The 21,213-nt window shown below is 48.1% G+C and overlaps 1 protein-coding gene across 3 annotated transcripts in view; it reads left to right on the forward strand.

Moving 5' to 3' along the window:
• Window positions 1-21,213, forward strand: part of LOC129704464 (filamin-B) — a 171,675-nt gene that overhangs the window by 104,945 nt on the left and 45,517 nt on the right. The window contains exons 25-33 of one of the 3 annotated variants that reach the window (XM_055647561.1): window positions 29-189; window positions 2,740-2,907; window positions 3,595-3,687; window positions 6,598-6,721; window positions 9,711-9,867; window positions 11,658-11,847; window positions 13,468-13,715; window positions 15,660-15,749; window positions 20,776-20,878. In XM_055647561.1, the coding sequence (XP_055503536.1) occupies window positions 29-189; window positions 2,740-2,907; window positions 3,595-3,687; window positions 6,598-6,721; window positions 9,711-9,867; window positions 11,658-11,847; window positions 13,468-13,715; window positions 15,660-15,749; window positions 20,776-20,878 (1,334 nt within the window). The remainder of the gene's footprint in view (window positions 1-28; window positions 190-2,739; window positions 2,908-3,594; window positions 3,688-6,597; window positions 6,722-9,710; window positions 9,868-11,657; window positions 11,848-13,467; window positions 13,716-15,659; window positions 15,750-20,775; window positions 20,879-21,213) is intronic. The other 2 variants (XM_055647559.1, XM_055647560.1) reach the window with 2 other exon arrangements.

Here is a 21,213-nt window from a genome sequence, read left to right on the forward strand (position 1 = left end):
ACAAGTAACTGGATATCTTGTATTCCAGAGGTGCAGGTATTGGTGGTCTTGGGATAACTGTGGAAGGAACCTCAGAAGCAAAGATGTCTTGTAAGGACAACAAGGATGGCAGCTGCAGCGTGGAGTACATCCCCTACACACCTGGTGATTACGACCTGAATATCACCTATGGCGGACAGCACATTCCAGGTAACGTCCACTCACCTGTTTTATTCATCCCCTTACCTTCGACTAGGTTCAGCGGTATTACCATCACCCGTCAAGAATCCAGTCCAGAGTGCTTCACTGTCATATGAAATTTGAAAATTTGAGGAAGGACATTCTTGCTATTGCTATTGTACAGGGCCCTAGTGAGACCACACCTGGAGTATTGTGTGCCGTTTTTGGTCCCCTAATTTGAGGAAAGACATTCTTGCTATAGGGTGATTTCACCAAATGTCAAATGAGCGTAGATCCCCCCTCACGTGACCGAAAAATTTAACTGGAGGACATATGTCACATCGGTACATGTTAGTGAATGGGGAAACACGCGCTTTCCCACCCGTTAAAAACATGGAAAACGGCCGATTTTTTAGCTGAAATTTTCTGTGCTAATCGGGGTAACCGTGAAGCACAGCGACCTAAATTTTCAGGCAAAAAAAAAGATAGAAAGTAAGGGAACTGAAGGTAGAAAACAGCGGACATTTGCCGTGGAGATTTAAAGATCCAAAATATCGGGAATTATCGCGTTTGCTCGCTGAATTTCATCAAAAGTAAGGCATTATTAACTTACTTTTGATGAAATTCAGCGAGCAAACGCGATAATTCCCGATATTTTGGATCTTTAAATCTCCACGGCAAATGTCCGCTGTTCACTTCCGCTGTTTTCTACCTTCAGTTTCCTCTTGTAATTACCTTACTTTCTATCTTTTTTTTTGCCTGAAAATTTAGGTCGCTGTGCTTCACGGCCACCCCGACTAGCACAGAAAATTTCAGCTCCAAAATCGGCCGTTTTCCATGTTTTTAACGGGTGGGAAAGTACGTGTTTCCCCATTCACTAACATGTACTGATGTGACATATGTCCTCCAGTTAAAATTTTCGGTCACGTGAGGGGGGATCTACGCTCATTTGACCTTTGGTGAAATCACCCTATTGAGGGAGTGCAGCGTTGGTTTACGAGGTTAATTCCCAGGATGGCGGGACTGTCATATGCTGAGAGAATGGAGCGGCTGGGCTTGTACACTCTGGAGTTTAGGAGGATGAGAGGGAATCTTGTTGAAACATATAAGATTATTAAGGGCTTGGACACGCTAGAGGCAGGAAACATGTTCCCGATGTTGGGGGAGTCCAGAACCAGGGGCCATACAGTTTAAAAATAAGGAGTAAGCCATTTAGAACGGAGACGAGGAAACACTTTTTCACACAGAGAGTGGTGAGTCTGTGGAATTCTCTGCCTCAGAGGGCGGTGGAGGCAGGTTCTCTGGATGCTTTCAAGAGAAAGCTAGATAGGGCTCTTAAAAATAGCGGAGTCAGGGGATATGGGGAGAAGGCAGGAACGGGGTACTGATTGGGGATGATCAGCCATGATCACATTGAATGGACGTCACGAAACGGAACTACGCCGTGTCGCAGAGACAAAGCAACAGCACCGTAAGGAGTGAGAGAGAGAAGGGGGCTCGATGACCACCAACCACAGCCAGTCTCCACTGCCCACGTTGCACCAAGGCGTGTGGATCGCAGATCGGCCTCCACAGACATCTGCAGACCCACAAGTAGACGACCCTATGGAGAGGGGAGGACATTCATAGAAACATAGAAATTAGGTGCAGGAGTAGGCCATTCGGCCCTTCGAGCCTGCACCACCATTCAATATGATCATGGCTGATCATCCAACTCAGTATCCCGTACCTGCCTTCTTTCCATACCCTCTGATCCCCTTAGCCACAAGGGCCACATCTAACTCCCTCTTAAATATAGCCAATGAACTGTGGCCTCGACTACCCTCTGTGGCAGAGAGTTCCAGAGATTCACCACTCTCTGTGTGAAAAAAGTTCTTCTCATCTCGGTTTTAAAGGATTTCCCCCTTATCCTTAAGCTGTGACCCCTTGTCGACAGGGGGCCGACAGATAGCACAATGGGCTAAGAGTTCGGCTGGCGACCGGATGGTAGCCGGCTCAAATCCCGCTTGGAGTGCATACTGTCGTTGTGTCCTTGGGCAAGACACTTCACCCAATTTGCCTGTAAAATGTACGGCGGCAGGCGCGGGCAACACCGCGACGCCCTGTGTCTCCCTTTCAAGGGAGATGCTAAAAATGCATTTCGGTGTCTCTGTACTGTACACTGACAATGACAATAAATTGAATCATTTCATTTCATCATTTGTCCTGGACTTCCCCAACATCGGGAGCAATCTTCCTGCATCTGGCCTGTCCAACCCCTTAAGAATTTTGTAAGTTTCTATAAGATCCCCTCTCAATCTCCTAAATTCTAGAGAGTATAAACCAAGTCTATCCAGTCTTTCTTCATAAGACAGTCCTGGCATCCCAGGAATCAGTCTGGTGAACCTTCTCTGCACTCCCTCTATGGCAATAATGTCCTTCCTCAGATTTGAGTGATGGATGATGATGATGATGATGATGGCCGGTGTGTGGCCCTGTGCTGTGTTGTGTTCTCCGCCTCCATCCTCCCCACCACACGTTGTGCCCCATGTAAAAGCCGGCCAATGTGCCCAACACACTAACGCCTCCAATTCTCTGTAGGTAGCCCGTTCAAGGTGCCCGTGAAGGATGTGGTGAACCCCAGCAAGGTGCAGTGTACTGGGCCGGGGTTGAGTTCCGGGGTCCGAGCCCGAGTGCCCCAACATTTCACCGTGGACTGTAGCAAGGCCGGCGTGGCCCTACTCGAAGTCACCGTGCAGGGACCCAGAGGTGAGACGATAACTCCGGCCGTGTTTAACTTTTGCCTCGTCCACACGCAGGCCGGTTGTTTGTGGAGCTGGCCTGAGGGGGGGTGGAGGGGGGAGTGAGTATTCCTGAAGCTGAAGATAGGCCCAAAATGCTGGAGTAACGCAGCGGGCCAGACAGGATTCCTGGAGAGAAGGAATGGGTAGGCAAAAATGCTGGAGAAACTCAGTGGGTGCAGCAGCATCTATGGAGCGAAGGAAATAGGCAACGTTTCGGGCCGAAACCCGAAAGGGTTTCGGCCCGAAACGTTACCTATTTCCCAAGGGATTCAGCCCCAAAACGTTGCCTATTTCCCAAGGGATTCGGCCCCGAAACGTTGCCTATTTCCCAAGGGATTCGGCCCCGAAACGTTGCCTATTTCCCAATGGATTCGGCCCCGAAACGTTGCCTATTTCCTTCGCTCCGTAGATGCTGCTGCACCCGCTGAGTTTCTCCAGCATTTTGTGTCTACCCATTCCTTCTCTCCAGACCAGGCCCGACCCGACCCGACCCGCTGAGTTCCTCCACCTTTTTTTGTGTCTATATCTTCGGTTGAAACCAGCACCTGCAGTTCCTTCCCACACATCTCGTTTGCGCTAACCTGGTTTGGGTTTGTCACCTTCCACTGAGCTGGCTGGATTGTCGCTGCAAGTAATAGGTTTTCTGTTCTAGTTTATGAGGCCCAGGCCCAACCACGAAGCAGTCCCCTGAAACTGATTGCAGACTTCTTTAAAGGAGAAACCAAGGCCGGGGTTTCTGAGACAGGTTTGGACTTGAACTTGATCATCTCAGCAGGGCAAGAAAGGTGATGGGTGACTAAAGCACTGGGCTTGTCTGCTCTTTGTACTAAACGCCACAGTCCAACTTGCCAGGCCTAACGCTTCCACTGGTACCCACGTCATCACGCTAACCTCCCCTAGCGCTGGGCAGCTCCACCTTCAAGCAGAAAAATTGGCCTTCATTCTTTAGTCCTTCCAAATTCATCTTCCATTGGTCCAAACCCTGAACCACAATGCAGCCACAAAGAACTGTGGACACAAAATGCTGGAGTAACTCAGCGGGTGAGGCAGAATAAAGGGGAGGTCATTTAAGACTGAGGTGAGAAAAAATCTTTCTCACCCAGGGAGTTGTGAATTTGTGGAATTCACTGCCAAGTCACTGGATGGATTTAAGTGAGTTAGATAGAGCTCTAGGGGCTAGTGGAGTCAATGGATACGGGGAGAAGGCAGGCACGGGTTATTGATAGGGGACGATCAGCCATGATCACAATGAATGGTGGTGCTGGCTCGAAGGGCCGAATGGCCTCCTCCTGCACCTAAGAGAAGGAATGGGCGACGTTTCGGGTGGATACCCTTCTTCAGACTGATGTCGGGGGAGGGGGCCGGACAGAGATACAATGTAGGCGGAGACAGAGGGCCCGGATGAGAGAACTGGGAAGGGGATGAGAATGGAGAGGGAAAGCAAGGGCTATCTGAAGTTAATATCTCTCCAGAGATGCTGCCTCACCTGCTGAGTTACTCCAGCATTTTGTGTCTACCTTCGATTTTAAACCAGCATCTGCAGTTCTTTCTTACACACAAAGAATACAATTTGTAATATTTCCATTATGGGCATGCTTCTGAATTGGAAGTAATCTGAAATGCATAACAGATTTCTTGAGCACCCAACAGTGTAATATTTCTGACAATGCCCTTAAATTGTTGGCTCAATTGCTCATTGGAAGTTTCAGTCTGTCTCTGGGTTTGCTTTGAAGTGTTGTATTTACAGGGTTAGTAAATGGTAAGTTGGTCCACACCTGGTTTTAACGCGTGCTTGCCTTATGAAAGTCATAAGGTCATAAGTGATAGGAGCAGAATTAGGCCATTCGGCCCATCAAGTCTACTCCGCCATTCAATCATGGCTGATCTATCTCTCCCTCCTAACCCCATTCTCCTGCCTTCTCCCCATAACCCCTGACACCCGCACTAATCAAGAATCTATCTATCTCTGCCTTAAATATATCCGTTGACTTGGCCTCCACAGCCGTCTGTGGCAAAGAATTCCTCGAAACTCTCACCATGCTGACTATCCTAAATAACTACGTTTTTGTCAAATGTGAGACTACCATTCCTTTCAGAATCTGCCATGATTTCCCTACCACTGACCTAAGAGTTTCTTAATGATTGGATGAACCCTATAAATCAAGAAATGTTGGCTAGATTGATCAGTTTTCAGTTTTCCCAGTCTGAAGAAGGGTCTTGACACGAAACATCACACTTTCCTTCTCTCCAGAGATGCTGCCTGTCCCGCTGAGTTACTCCAGCACTTTGTGTCTATGTTCGGTTTTCCCGAGGACTTGTTACTTTGTGCATAGAGTTGCCAGGTGTGTTATACATAGATTCACATCAAGCAAAGGAAATGAAGGCTGGGTCTGGCAGCATCTCTGGTGAAAAGGAGTAGGTGACGTCCCGGGTCGAGACTCTTCCTCAGACTGAGAGTCAGTGCAAAGGGGAAGGAGAGATATAGCTGGTACTAAAGGACAAATGAATGGAAAACATGACAATAGACAATAGGGCAGGAGTAGGCCATTCGGCCCTTCGAGCCAGCACTGCCATTCAATGAAATCATGGCTGATCATCCCCAATCAGTACCCCGTTCCTGCCATCTCACCATATATCCTGACTCCGCTATTTACAAGAGCTCTATCTAGCTCTCTCTTGAAAGCACCGAGAGAACCTGCCTCCACTGCCCTCTGAGGCAGAGAATTCCACAGACTCACCACACTCAGTGTGAAAAAGTGTTTCCTCATCTCTGTTCTAAATAGCTTACCCCTTATTCTTAAACTGTGGCCCCTGGTTCTGGACTCCCCCAACATCGGGAACATGTTTCCTGCCTCTAGCGTGTCCAAACCCTTAATAATCTTATATGTGTCAATAAGAATATGCAAAAAGCAATGATAGTCAAGGATATCTGGGACACAAGATATACATAGGTCATTGTTAATGAGTTAAACAGACAGGAACTCAACTGACCGACAGTAATTTGTGGTTTGATATTAAATTAGAGTTGATAGGAATGAGACGGATGCAGATTTGTAGAGGGGCCTGTCCCAGTTTCCCGACCTAATTCACAACCTTTTTTACTCGTGGACATTTTTTTTAATCGGGCTAGAAAAACGCCCCGACCTACTTGATGCCACGGGCACCTACGACTAGCATCACGACCTGCTACGACCTCGTGACGACCATGCTGCGAGTATGAGTCAAGGGCAAACTCGGCAGAGGTCGTGAATTAGGTTGTGAAAGTGGGACAGGCCCTTAACTGGGTAGCTCAGTGATACATCACCAGTGTGTGTACTACAGGCTAACGCAAACCCTGATATTTGCTGACAACTTTGAATGAGTAATTCGGCACCAGGTGGTGAAATATCTGCTGTAGGATCGTGAATCTTCAGAAGCCCAGCGGTCTTGCCCTCCACTCACTGCCTTGTGTTTGCAATAAACGCCCTCAACCTAACCACGTTCCTCACTGACAACCGCCTGGCATTATTTTGCTTACGTGCTCGCTCCACTAGGAAGTGGCGGGCAGTGCGTTGAGAGAGACTAATATGTGCACACCGGCGGCATTAATGAGGTGAAGCTGCGTCACGTTGTTTGGGCCTGTGTATGCGACTAGTTTCATCCCCTCTTTCCCCAGGGATAATTGAGCCCGTGGGTGTGGTCGACAACGGAGATGGCACCCACTCCGTGAGCTACACGCCTTCGCTGGAAGGGCCGTATTCCGTCTCTGTCCGGTACGATGGAGAGGACATCACTCGCAGGTAATTCTGAGAAGATTTCTATCAGGGAGGAGACCACCTGTGTTTTCTCCCGGTTCAGTTCAGTTCAGTTTATTGTCACGTGTACCGAGGTACGGTGAAAAGCTTCTGTTGCGTGCTGACCAGCCAGCGGAAAGACAATCGAGCCGTTCACAGTGTACAGGTACATGCTAAGGGACATCCCAAAGTCGTGCGGGTCCGTCGGTTAATTGGGCCTCTGTAAATTGTCCCTGGTGTGTTCTGAATGGTTGTGAAAATGGCACAACAGAGACCAAGTGATCATTGGTCAGTGTGGCCTGCTGCCATACTGTTTGTCCAAACGAAAAATTCTCGTTTACTCTGAATTGCAACCAATTTTGCTGGTCATATACACCCGAAGGTGCAGTGATATGAATTTGCCAGCAGCGATACACTTAAAAAGAGAACACACAAGACACAATAAGATTTAACACAAACATCCACCACAGCATTCTCCACTGGGTGGAAGGCAACAAAGTTCAGGCAGCCCTCGTCCCTTGTTCGCCCGTGGTCGGGGCCATAAACCCTCCGCTACAGTCAGCCCAATGTACAGGCCCTCTCGTCGGGATGATCCAAACTCCCACGTCAGGACAGTCAAACACACTCCGCGGCTTGGAGTGCGCGAATCTGCGCTTTCCTACCGGAGATCGCGGCTTCAGGATGTTATAGGCTGCAGACAGGCCGGCGGTCGGAGCTCTTCTCTGGCGATCCCCAGCGAGGGATCCCAGGCTCCGTCTGGATGGTGAATCCACGCCCTGCCCGTGGCTAGAAGCTCCGCAGACCGCGGCTACAGCATGTAACAGACCAGCGGGCCAGCGTTTGGAGCACTGCTATCTGGTGACCCCCGGCAAGGGTTCGCCCAATCCGCGATGGAATTTTAAAAAAAAATTTTGCCGCGTTTAGTTTATAGACTCTGCTACTTTTCCCCCAAAAGTAAAACCCAATCATCGTCACCGCTAGCTAGCTCGTTCTTTGTCTCGGCATTGGGCGTATTTGCAAATGAGTAGGCAGAATTATCTTGTAGACTTACTGCAAATATAACGATGTGTATATATACTTGGGTAGCAGAGATCGTGGAAGAGCAGCTACTCCTGGTAAATATTAATCAAAATGGCCACCCACTGTGCAAAATGGTAGTAGCAATGTTTCTAATTCTGGCTACCAAAAATATTCTGGAACTGGTAATAATTAAATTGTAGAAGGTAAACAAAAAAAGCTGGAGAAACTCAGCGTGTGCAGCGGCATCTATGGAGCGAAGGAAATAGGCAACGTTTCGGGCCGAATCCCTTGGGAAATAGGCAACGTTTTGGGCCGAAACCCTTCGGAAATAGGTAACGTTTCGGGTCGAAACCCTTAAGGGTTTCGGCCCGAAACGTTGCCTATTTCCTTCGTTCCATAGATGCTGCTGCACCCGCTGAGTTTCTCCAGCACTTTTGTCTACCTTGTGCCTCCTGGAACGCAGACTTGAGTTGGTGGTTGGGTCGGAATTCCCGCTGCTTCTGTCAACTGAATAAAGCATCAGTGTGTCTATGCACTGAGTAAATTCAGTTTAGTTCATTGTCACGTGTACTGAGGTACAGTGAAAAGCTTTTGTGTCGCTTGCTAACCAGTCAGCGGAAAGACAATACACGATTCGGCCCGAAACGTTGCCTATTTCCCAAGGGTTTCGGCCCGAAACGTTGCCTATTTCTTTCGCTCCATAGATGCTGCTGCACCCGCGGAGTTTCACCAGCACTTTTGTCTACCTCAGGTTTATAGGTTCATTGGCTTGGTATAAATATAAAATTGTCCCTAGTGTGTGCAGGGTAGGCCCGAAACGTTGCCTATTTCACTTCGCTCCATAGATGCTGCTGCACCCGCTGAGTTTCTCCAGCTTTTTGTTTGTGTGTACCTTCGATTTTCCAGCATCTGCAGTTCCTTCTAAATATCGGGTAAAAAAAGATTCTGGTCCAGGCGAACTTGCTGAATAACGAGCAAAAGTTGCAACGCTGTAGAATAAAATGGATTTGGTATCGACATGCGATCGATGCCCTTGAGTGTGCGTTACAACAAGGGCCTGTCCCACTTAGGCGACTCTTTAGGCGACTGCCAGGGACTAATTTTAATGGAATTCACCTACGACACCTGGCGACAACCTACGACAGCAAAAATTGTCGCCACTCTCGCCGAAAAATTATCAACATGTTGACATTTTTCAGTAGTTGCCCCAAAAAATCGGCTGTGGAACAGGCCCATTTTTCACCCAGAGATCTGTGAACACATACTCGAGGGGGGTTGAGGATTTTGGGAGTTTAGTGCAAGTTCATGTTCATAAATTCAAGGTCTAGGACTAGAATTAGGCCATTCGGCCCATTAAGTCTACTCTGCCATTCAATCATGCCTGATCAATCTATCTCCCTTAACCCCATTCTCCTGCCTTCTCTCCATAACCCCTGACACCCGCGCTAATCGGGAATCTATCTGTCTCTGCCTTAAAAAATGTCCATTGACTTGGCTTCCACAGCTGTCTGTGGCAATGAGTTGCACTGTAACCATATAACAATTACAGCAACGAAACAGGCCATATCGGCCCTTGTAGTCCGTGTCGAACACGTATTCTCCCCTAGTCCCATCTACCTGGGCTCAGACCATAACCCTCCATTCCTTTCCCGTCCATATTCCTATCCAATTTAGTTTTAAATGTTAAAATCGAACCTGCCTCCACCACTTCCACTGGAAGCTCATTCCACACAGCCACCACTCTCTGAGTAAAGAAGTTCCCCCTCATGTTACCCCAAACTTCTGTCCCTTAATTCTCAAATCATGTCCTCTCGTTTGAATCTTCCCTACTCTCAGTGGGAAAAGCTTGTCCACGTCAACTCTGTCTATCCCTCTCATCATTTTAAAGACCTCTATCAAGTCCCCCCTTAACCCTGTATTCCATGTTCTTCCGCAGCGGGCCAAAGCAGCTCACGAGTTCTTTCTTTTTTTCCAGTCCGTTCCGCGTGAGAGTTCTGCCAACTCACGATGCCAGCAAAGTGCGAGCCAGTGGGCCGGGCCTCAACTCGGCGGGTGTACAAGCCAGCCTGCCGGTGGAGTTCACCATCGATGCCAAGGATGCCGGGGAAGGCCTTCTCTCCGTCCACGTTACTGTACGTCTACGATAGTTTCCTCTCGCGGTGCAGTGGAGGGGCAGCGTTGGGTTTAAAATGCTCGGGGTTGGGGGTGGGAGGGAAGAGGGTCTCACTGACAAATGGAATGTGGGTAAACATTACTTCAGCGTTTGAGATTTTTTCATAAGCTCATAAATTCATAGGTGATAGGAGCAGAATTAGGCCATTCGGCCCATCAAGTCTACTCTGCCATTTCAATCATGGCTGGGATCTATCTCTGCCCTCCTATGTTACCCCATTCTCTACTGCCTTCTCCCCATACAGTTTTGGTCTCCCCTGAGGAAGGACATTACCATGGAGGGAGTGTACTCAATCTGTGAGTCTGTGTCTTATGAAGAATTCTCTGCCTCAGAGGGGATCCGGTTCTCTGGACAGGTACTTTCAAGAGAGGGGAGCTAGATAGGGCTCCTTAAAAAGATGAGAAGCGGAGTCAGGGGATCTCTGGGAATGCCACAGGGAGTCGAAGTTCATTGGCTATATTTAAGAATAGATGTGGGGGTACTGATTGGGGATGATCAGGCATGATCACATTGAATGGTGGTGCTGGCTTGAAGGGCCGAATGGCCTACTGCACCTAATTTCTGCTCCTATCGATCAAAATCATCTATCTTGGCCTTAAAAAACATCAGTTGATTTGGCCTCCACGGCCTTCTGTGGCAATGAATCCCACAGATTCACCACCCTCTGACTAAAGAAATTTCTCCTCATCTCCTTCCTAAAGAAACATCCTTTAATTGTGAGGCTGTGCCCTCTGGTCCTAGACTCTCCCACTAGTGGATACGGATACATCCTCTAAACATCTATCCAGGCCTTTATCTTCCTGATAATCCTACTGATTCTGTATCAGAGTCATGGGTGTGATGACTTGGTCATATTTTATCGGAGAAAGACCATATTGATTCTGGGTATCAAGAATGTTTAAATCTCATATGTACCGACAATGTAAATATGAAATTCTGACTTGCTCGATCAAAAATTCAACAAATGAATAATAGTGCTTTGAGTGCAAAAAAAAAAAAGTCCACCGTGCAACAAAAGCTACAGTCCGTAGAAGATGATAGTTGCTGAGGTTAGTGTTGTTCAGTGTTCAACAGCCTAATGGTAGCTGGGCTGAAGCTGCTCTTGAACCTGGAGGTCACGGTTTTCAGACTCCTGTACCTTCTTCCCGATGGTAGCAGGGAGATGAGATCCTGGCCAGGGTGGTGTGGGTCAACGAGACTGGTTGCCTTCTGTTAAGATGATTCTTGGGTTAAAACCGAGCGAGATGCTGCCTCACCCGCTGAGTTACTCCAGCATTTTTGTCTACCGATTTTTCCAGCATCTACAGTTCCTTGTTAAAGATTTTATTTTTGGAATCTGTTGGAATCGATCGCTCGCTCACAGCGCCAGAGACCCGGACATTCCAACCTGACCTCGGGTGCTGTCTGTGTGGAGTGTGTACGTTCAACCCCGTGACTGCGTGGGTTTCCTCCGGCTGCTCCGGCTTCCCCCCCCCCCACCACCTGTAGATCAGTGCATGCTCCTTTAACATAGTGACCTCCCCATTATCTTCAGTATAACTGTAGCCTCCCCACCTCTATCTCACTCTAGTAGTGAAGACATCGTGTGTTTGGCAAGTCTTTACATGGTGTCAGAAGTGGGATTCGAACCCACGCCTCCACTTGGTCACACATCCAAAGGGCGTGCGTTGATGAGAACGGTCGGACGTTGCGTTCCGTCGGGGGGGAACGTTGCTAATGTTTTGGGAATGTGGCCGGTGTTATTCGCAGGATCAGGAAGGCAAACCGAAGAAGGCGAACATCCACAACAACAATGACGGCACCTACCGGGTGTCTTACATTCCGGACAAGACCGGCCGCTACACCATCGTCATCAAGTACGGCGGGGACGAGATCCCCGCGTCTCCGTACCGAATCCGCGCCGCGCCGGCGGGCGATGCCAGCAAGTGCACTATGTCAGGTCAGTGTGGTCACATGTCCCACTTGGGCGTCATTTGCGCATAATTTACGCGACACGACGCGCGTCAATAGACAATAGGTGCAGGAGTAGAGGCCATTCGGCCCTTCGAGCCAATTCCAGCTATTTTTAAGAGCCCTTTGAGCCAGCACCGCCATTCAATGTGATCATGACTGATCATCCACAATCAGTACCCCGTTCCTGCCTTCTCCCCTGACTCCGCTATCTTTAAGAGCCCTATCTAGCTCTCTCCTGAAAGCATCCAGAGAACCCGCCTCCACCGCCCTCTGAGGCAGAGAATTCCACAGACTCACCACTCTCTTTGAGAAAAAGTGTTTCCTCATCTCCGTTCTAAATGGCTTACCCCTTATTCTTAAACTGTGTGTGGCCCCTGGTTCTGGACTCCCCCAACATCGGGAACATGTTTCCTGCCTCTAGCGTGTCCAAGCCCTAAACAATCTTATATGTTTCAATGTGCGCATTACGCACGCATGGTGCGTGGCAGTGACACACGGTCGCTGGCAGCACACGAAGATTTTGGGATGCATAAAATGTTCGTGCACCATCTGCGTGACGTACAAATGACGCCTATCTGGGACAGGCCATTAAGTCATCAATTAGTTAAGATCTGCTGACTTGCTAGATTTACCAACAACACGACTGTTGTCGGTTGTAGATCCAATCTGATGACTCGGGACTCAAACTCCAGGGGAATTTGGACCACGCCCCATAGCTTACTTTCTGGCGGTCAGTTGGTGGCTTGGAGCATAAATAGAGATAGACCATAGAAACATAGAAATTAGGTGCAGGAGTAGGCCATTCGGCCCTTCGAGCCTGCACCGCCATTCAATATGATCATGGCTGATCATCCAACTCGGTATCCCGTACCTGCCTTCTCTCCATACCCTCTGATCCCCTTAGCCAGAAGGGCCACATCTAACTCCCTCATAAATATAGCCAATGAACTGGCCTCGACTACCCTCTGCGGCAGAGAGTTCCAGAGATTCACCACCATAGAATAGTACAGCACGGGAATGTGGAACCTTTGGCCCACAATGTCCATACTGAACAGATGGGGTAGGTGGGAAAGTATTTGGAATTACAAACAATGCTGGCCTCCTGCCAGTGGTCGGGAAGGTATTGGAGAGGATTCTTCGGGATTGGAGTTACTTGTGACTGGAAGAGAATGGAATCATCTGGGGCAGTTACCATGGTGATGTCCATGGTTGGTCATCTGGGCCAGTTAGTGCATCTCTGTCCATATCTGGTCATCTGGGCAAGTTACCGTGGCAATGTCCACATCTGGGCAAGTTAGCGTGGCTTTATCCATATCTGGTCATCTGGACAAGTTAGTGTGTCTCTGTCCACATCTGGTCATCTGGGCAAGTTAGTGTGTCTCTGTCCACATCTGGGCCAGTTACCGTGGCAATGTCCACAGCTGGTCATCTGGGCAAGTTAGTGTGTCTCTGTCCATATCTGGGCAAGTTAGTGTGGCTCTGTCCACATCTGGGCAAGTTACCGTGGCAATGTCCACATCTGGTCATCTGGGCCAGTTAGTGTGTCTCTGTCCACGGCTGGTCATGTTCCACTGAAGCACTGCAACCATCTCCCATTGTTCTGCAGGTTCCGGCCTGGGGCCAAGCGTCCAGTTGGGAGAAGAGCTGGGAATGAAGGTGGATGCGAAGGCGGCAGGGAAAGGCAAGGTGACCTGTACAATCTGTGCCCCCGACGGCACGGAGGTGGAAGCGGACGTGATTGAAAATGACGATGGGACGTACAACATCTACTACACGGCCCCCGAGGCCGGGACCTACGTTGTGTATGTCCGCTTTGGAGGCGTGGATGTCGCCAACAGCCCATTCCATGTTGTGGTGAGCGTCTCCATATTGCTGCTGTTGAAGGAAACTTTAATACACAACACAAAGATCGGAAGAGGCAATCGAGACTTTAGTTAAGAGCGTCAAAGGCAGTGATCACTGTAGGAGATAATTCACAGCACAAAGATCCACCTGCTCCTTAGAAACATAGAAAATAGGTGCAGGAGTTGAGGCCATTCGGCCCTTCGAGCCTGCACCACCATTCAATATGATCATGGATGATCATCCAACTCAGTATCCTGTACCTGCCTTCCCTCCATACCCCCTGATCCCTTCAGCCACAAGGGCCACATCTAACTCCCTCTTAAATATAGCCAATGAACTGTGGCCTCAACTACCTTCTGTGGCAGAGAATTCCAGAGATTCACCACTCTCTGTGTGAAAAATGTTTTTCTCATCTTGGTCCTAAAAAATTTCCCCCTTATCCTTAAACTGTGACCCCTTGTTCTGGACTTCCCTAACATCGGGAACAATCTTCCTGCATCTAGCCTGTCCAACCCCTTAAGAATCTTGTAAGTTTCTGTAAGATCCCCCCTCAATCTTCTAAATTCTAGCGAGTACAAGCCGAGCCTATCCAGTCTTTCTTCATATGAAAGTCCTGACATCCTAGTGAACCTTCTCTGTACTCCCTCTACGGCAAGATCTCAATCGGAACTTGCATCACACTCTTTACACAGCATAACCATTCAGCAAATGAGTTACTGATTAGTACTTTTGGGGGCAGGTCATTAGTAAAACCAATATTGCACATCCAGAAGCCATTGAGTCCCTCAGCACAGAAACAGGCCCTTCGGCCCGATATGTCCATGCCTGCCACGATACCCCATCTACACTAGCTCCACCTGCCTGCATTTGGCCCATTATCCCTCAAAACCTTCCTATCCATGTAGCTATCCAGATGTCTTTTAGATGTAAGGTAGACAAAAAATGCTGGAGAAACTCAGCGGGTGAGGCAGCATCTATGGAGAGACGGAATAGGCAACGTTTCGTGCCTAAACCCTTCTTCAGGCTATAGTTATAGTCCCTGCCTCATGTACCTCCCCAGGCAGCTGGTTCCATACACCCACCCCCCTCTTGTGTGAGAAGTTGCCCCTCTCTGTCCCCTGTTCAATATTTCCCATCTCACCTTAACCCTATGTCCCCTGTCTCTTGATTTCCCCCACTCCGGGTAACAGATTGTGCAGTTACCCGATCTATTCCAAAAGGTAGTTATAAACGTAGAATATTATTATGACCTCTGTAAATGATTATTTAGTGTGCTTGTTGCTGGTGGCAGCCTCTGTTATGTGTGCTGGCATTCTCTCAATAATTGGAATTGGAATTAATTTATTATGTAAAAACATACGAGGAATTTGACTTGCCAAACAGTCTTACCAAACCAGCAACAAGACACACAAGTCCATAAAAATCAACATCAACGCATGGTGACAGAAAACCATTATGTGTCATCTGAACTTGACCCAGAGATTTGGTTGAATACTGGAAAATCTTGACACTTGCAAACTAAAGGTTTGTCCCACTCTCACGAGCTTTTTTACTCGTGGACATTTTTTCATCATGCCAGGAAAAACACCGCAACGTTTTTCGTACTTGATGCCACAAGTACCTACAGCTAGCAACAACGGCCCACCCACGACCTCGTGACGATCATGCTGTCAAGGGACTACGAGTCAAGGGCAAACTCGGCCGAGATTGTGAATTAGGTCATGAAAGTGGGACAAGCCCCAAAGCATCCCTCGCATGTCCTTAAGAAACAGTCTTTTATAAACCTTTCTTTACATATTGCCATTTCTACACGTTGCATACATGCCAAGGGAAGATGTCTTGGACATTGCATCAGAAAGACTTTATGAAGTTTTTTCTCAGCACCACTATTGGGTTGGGTTGGATGTAGATGTGTGTACGTTCAACACTAACTTGCCATTTGCTATCCATCAGGCCACAGATGAAGTTCCGATCATTCCACAGCAGTTGGTGCAGCAGCAGCAAGCATCTCTAAACGCTTACCCACCTGGCTTCCAACCCTGGGTACAGACTTTAATATATTAAACTTCCTATTCTTCTCTTCTTCTTCCATATCTAGTGTTCACAGCTTGCTGGGATCTGCCACCTGGATCGCTGCATTCCTTCCCTCTCTGTCCATTTTCAGTGGTGTGACTTTTTATGTTTCACTGGCCGGTGGATAATGAATTCTCAGTTTTAAACAGGTGTGAACTGCTCAGCAGCTTGAACAGGGGATTCTGCATTAAGCTGCCATCTGTATCTCTCAGTGCAGTCCACACTTCCTTGCAAGGTAGAGGGAGATTCCTCCATGATACAGATTGGACAGTTTAAAGGCGCTTTTGTTCAAGCGCTTTTGATTGCAACATGCACCTTAATTTAGTTCAACAAAGAAACTGACAAGTTACTAAAGAACCTGGCAATTCACCACAACTATTCGTCACAAATCACTAGGGCAACAGAATTGGGATCTTAAAATGCAAATCTCTGAAATACCGTAAACCCTTGTTATTATGGACCACAGTTGGCGGGGGGGGGGTTAATTGTCGCCGATTATCTGCTATAAACGAGTAAAGGATTGGCTCTAACCACGGTTCAATCCTGACCACGGGTGCTGTCTGCATGGAGTTTGCACGTTCTCCCCGTGACCTGCGTGGGTTTTCTCCGGGATCTTCGGTTTCCTCCCACACTCCCAATGACGTGCAGGTGTGTAGGTTAATCGGCTTGGCGTTAAATGTAAAAGTTGTCCCTAGCGTGTGTAGGGTAACCATATAACCATTACAGCACGGACACAGGCCATCTCGGCCCTACAAGTCCATGCCGAACAAATTTTTTTTTCCCCTTAGTCCCACCTGCCTGCACTCATACCATAACCCTCCATTCCCTTCTCATCCATATGCCTATCCAATTTATTTTTAAATGATACCAATGAACCTGCCTCCACCACTTCCACTGGGAGCTCATTCCACACCGCTACCACTCTCTGCGTAAAGAAGTTCCCCCTCATATTACCCCTAAACTTCTGTCCCTTAATTCTGAAGTCATGGCAATGTTAGTTTGCGGGGATCGCTGGTCGGCGTGGACTCGGTGGGCCGAAGGGCCTGTTTCCGCGATGCATCTCTGAAACTAAAAACCTAGCGGCCACTTGACTCCTTTTCAAACACAAAGTTCTTTTTAACAGCTAAAAAATTAATTTTTGTTACTTCAAGCCAAAAAACACTGAAGGCTACGTGTTACATAGTTTAATAGAGTTGTGTGGATCTGCGTTTGCCAATTGCAATGTCATCCGCAGTTTGAGTAGCAATCTGTGTCCATAAAGACACAATCCATATAAGTCCAAAGTCCACTATAAAGAGGTCGATAATAACGAGGGTTTACTGTATGGAGATGCACCGGCCACTTTACTGCGAATGGTCACTTCACGAATGCCGAATGCGAAATTGTATGCTTTGCCAAAGTTTCAAAGTTCTGCATTGAGTTGTGGGGACTGCACTTCCAATCACACTTTCCTTCTTTGCCACCCTTCCACGTTGTACTTTCTGGAATGTTTAAGAAGGAACTGCAGATGCTGAAAAAGCGAAGGTAGACAAAAGTGCTGGAGAAACTCAGCGGGGGCAGCAGCATCTATGGAGCGAAGGAAATAGGCGACGTTTCGGGCCGAAACCCTGGGGAAATAGGCAAAGGTTTCGGGTCGAAACCCTTGGGAAATAGGCAACGTTTCGGGCCGAAACACTTGGGAAATAGGCAAAGTTTTGGGCCAAAACCCTTTGGAAATAGGTAACGTTTCGGGCCGAAACCCTTAAGGGTTTCGGCCCGAAACGTTGCCTATTTCCTTCGTTCCATAGATGCTGTTGCACCCGCTGAGTTTCTCCAGCACTTTTGTCTACCTTGTACCTCCTGGAACGCAGACTTGAGTTGGTGGTTGGGTCGGAATTCTCGCTGCTTCTGTCAACTGAATAAAGCATCAGTGTGTCTATGCACTGAGTAAATTCAGTTTAGTTCATTGTCACGTGTACAGTGAAAAGCTTTTGTGTCGCTTGCTAACCAGTCAGCGGAAAGACAATACACGATTACAATCGAGTTGTCCACAGTGTACAGATACATGATGAAGGGAGTAATGAGAATAACGTTTAGCGCAAGGTAAAGTCCAGTAAAGTCCGATCAAAGATAGTCCATGGGGCTCCAAGGAGGTATATAGTTCAGGACTGTTCCCCAGTTGTGGTCGCATGATTCGGTTGCTTAAACCTACTGTGAAATGAAGGGAAATATCATCCAGCATCATCTTGTAGACAAACCACAGAGTGTTGGAGGAACTCAGCGGGTCAGGCAGCATCTATGGAAGGAATGGACAGGCGACTTTGGGTCGGGATCTTTCTTCAGACTGTATGGAGAGACGGGGGAGGGAGAAAGATGGAAAAGGGAAATGGATGTCTGATTCTTGCTGTTGAGGGAGTGCAGCGTAGGTTTACAAGGTTAATTCCCGGGATGGCGGGACTGTCAGATGCTGAGAGAGTGGAGCAGCTGGGCTTGTATACTCTGGAGTTTAGGATGAGAGGGGATCTTATTGAAACATATAAGATTGTTAAGGGGTTGGACACGCTAGAGGCAGGAAACATGTTCCCGATGTTGGGGGAGTCCAGAACCAGGGGCCACAGTTTAAGAATAAGGAGTAAGCCATTTAGAACGGAGACGAGGAAACACTTTTTCTCACAGAGAGTTGTGAGTCTGTGGAATTCTCTGCCTCGGAGGGTGGTGGAGGGCGATTCTCTGGATACTTTCAAGAGAGAGCTAGATAGGGCTCTTAAAGATAGCGGAGTCGGGGGATATGGGGAGAAGGCAGGAACGGGGTACTGATTGGGGATGATCAGCCATGATCACATTGAATGGCGGTGCTGGCTCGAAGGGCTGAATGGCCTCTACTCCTGCACCTATTGTCGATGTTTCAGGTTGTTTCTATCTTTGGGTCTGATGAAGTGTTTGTGCTGGGACGTTCGTGGGGAGATAGGGGTGAGGGCAGGTGGATGGGAACTAGGAGAGTGCAAGATCGTGGAGTGGGGACTGAGGGTTTGGTCTTTTCAACCCAATAGCTGCAGGTCAACGTGTGGACACAACGAACCGCAGATGCTGGTTCACAAAGAAGACCCAAAGTGCAGGAGTAACTCAGCGGGTCATCCTTGGAGGAAATGGACAGGTGACGTATTGGGTCACCGATTCCTGTTCTCTACAGGTGCTGTCCGACCAGTTGAGTTACTCCAGCTTTCTGAGTCTATTTTAGGTCGGGACCGTTCTTGAGAAATATGTTCTCGGTTACCCACTCTGACAGTTTGTTCTGCTTTAATGTTCTTTCCAGGCACAAGTCAAGAGGAACCTATCCTAACTGGATTGGCATCTTGGGCACTTCCACTTTTCTCTCCCCCCTTCCCCCCCCACCAACCTGTCTTCCTTCCTCATGTAGATCATATGTTTCTTCACCATGGGTGATTCATGTGGAGCAAACTCTCGTTCCAGCTGAACTCAGCCCGCCTGGAGCTGAGACTTGAGCAGTGAGCGTACCTGCTCAGGTGCACTAACATTGTGGCCATGTATGGGCATTTGTTGCTTCAGGTTTGACGACCACAGCACAGTTCACTGTCTGAAGGGTTTGGTTACAGGTACTCAACCAGTGTAGCTGGAGCTGGGAGTCCTCAGCAGGAGGATCGCTTCACACCTTAGCGATTATTTCAGAATATAAGCAATTTATTTTCCTTTTTGTTTTGCGGTTAAGGGTGTTGCAGCGGGTGGAGCTGCTGTCTCACCCCGGCAGGGTCCCTGGCTCAATCCTCACCTCTTGCGCGGAGTTTGCACGTTCTCCCTGTGGCTTTCAATCGACAATAGACAATAGGTGCAGGAGTAGGCCATTCAGCCCTTCAAGCCAGCACCGCCATTCAATGTGATCATGGCTGATCATCCCCAATCAGTACCCCGTTCCTGCCTTCTCCCCATATCCCCTGACTCCGCTATCTTTAAGAACTCTATCTAGCGCTCTCTTGAAAGTATCCAGAGAACCGGCCTCCACCGCCCTCTGAGGGAAAGAATTCCACAGACTCACAACTCTCTGTGTGAAAAAGTGTTTCCGCCTCTCCGTTCTAAATGGCTTTCCTCCGGAGACTCCGGTTTCCTCCCACGCTCCAAAGACGTGCGGTTTTTATAGGTTAATTGACCTCTGTAAAATTGCCCCAGGTGTGGAAGGGAGTGGATGAGAAAGTGGGATAACATAGAATGAGTGTGAATGGGCGATCGATGGTCAGCATGGACTTGGCGGGCCGAAGGGCCTGTTTCCATGCTGTATCTTTAAATTAAACTCTAATTTCTTTCCACCCTCCTGATGAAATGTTGGGTAAAAAACCACTATATCTGGTCCAAAAAATAAGTCTTGAAGAATTTTGACCTTATTAATAAAACCTATTTTTCCCCTCAATTGAATTCTGGGTCTGAACACACACATTTGGCTAAATTGCCTTTTTAACTACTGCTATCGCTGACTCAGCACATCACCAGCTGACGGAGATTCGAGCGCGGGGGGGGGGGCAGCACTGGTTGTTTAACTGCTGAACAACTTTCAACAGCACGTGTCGCTAATTGGGTTTTACCAGCCAATTAAAGAACCCTGCGATCAAAGGCTGATGAACATCACAGCTTTGCAGTTCTCTGGTTGGCTATTTGCGAGTGGGGAATTGGTGAAGAATTTGGCAAACGGTGAAAACTGCAAGATTTTGACACGGCAGACACAAAATGCTGGTGTAACTCAGCGGGACGGGCAGCATCTCTGGAGAGACCGCTATCGGGTCGAGACCCTTCTTCAGACCCATTCCTTCTCTCCAGGGATGCTGCCTGCCCCGCTGAGTTACTCCGGCATTTTGTGTCGACCTTCGATTTCAACCAGCATCTGCAGTTCTTTCCTACAGATGGTTTTTGTAAACTGAAAGACGGCATTTTCCAAACACTAGACGATAGACTGGACTGTGAAGTATTAATTGTTAATATACCTCTTGCATTCTCTGATGCTGTAACTAAGGTCCATGACGGAGCGTTCGTGGCAACTGATGAGATGGATCGTCTGGGCTTGAGACCGTTTGATATCGTCATTCCCTTTGCTCTGAGAACTGGGGAGATTACAGGTAAGAACTGCTTGAAGGGCCGAATGGCCTACTCCTGCCCCTATTTGCCATGTTTACCATCTATGGTTTATCATCTTGCCTTGGATGCGATCTTTTATCTGAAAGCATGCTTTACTAGGGATCTGGGGTGGTCAGCAAAGAGTTATAACGTCCTAAGTGATAGTAGAATTAGGCCATTCGGCCCATCAAGTCTACTCCGCCATTCAATCATGGCTGATCTATCTCTCCCCTCCTAACCACATTCTCTTGCCTTCTCCCCACAACCTCAGACCCCCGTACTACTCAAACAGTGAAGGAAACACAAACTCAAGTTCAGAGATGAGTTTACCACAAAG

Source organism: Leucoraja erinacea, chromosome 16 (genome assembly GCF_028641065.1).
Source record: "Leucoraja erinacea ecotype New England chromosome 16, Leri_hhj_1, whole genome shotgun sequence".
Taxonomy (NCBI): domain Eukaryota; kingdom Metazoa; phylum Chordata; class Chondrichthyes; order Rajiformes; family Rajidae; genus Leucoraja; species Leucoraja erinaceus.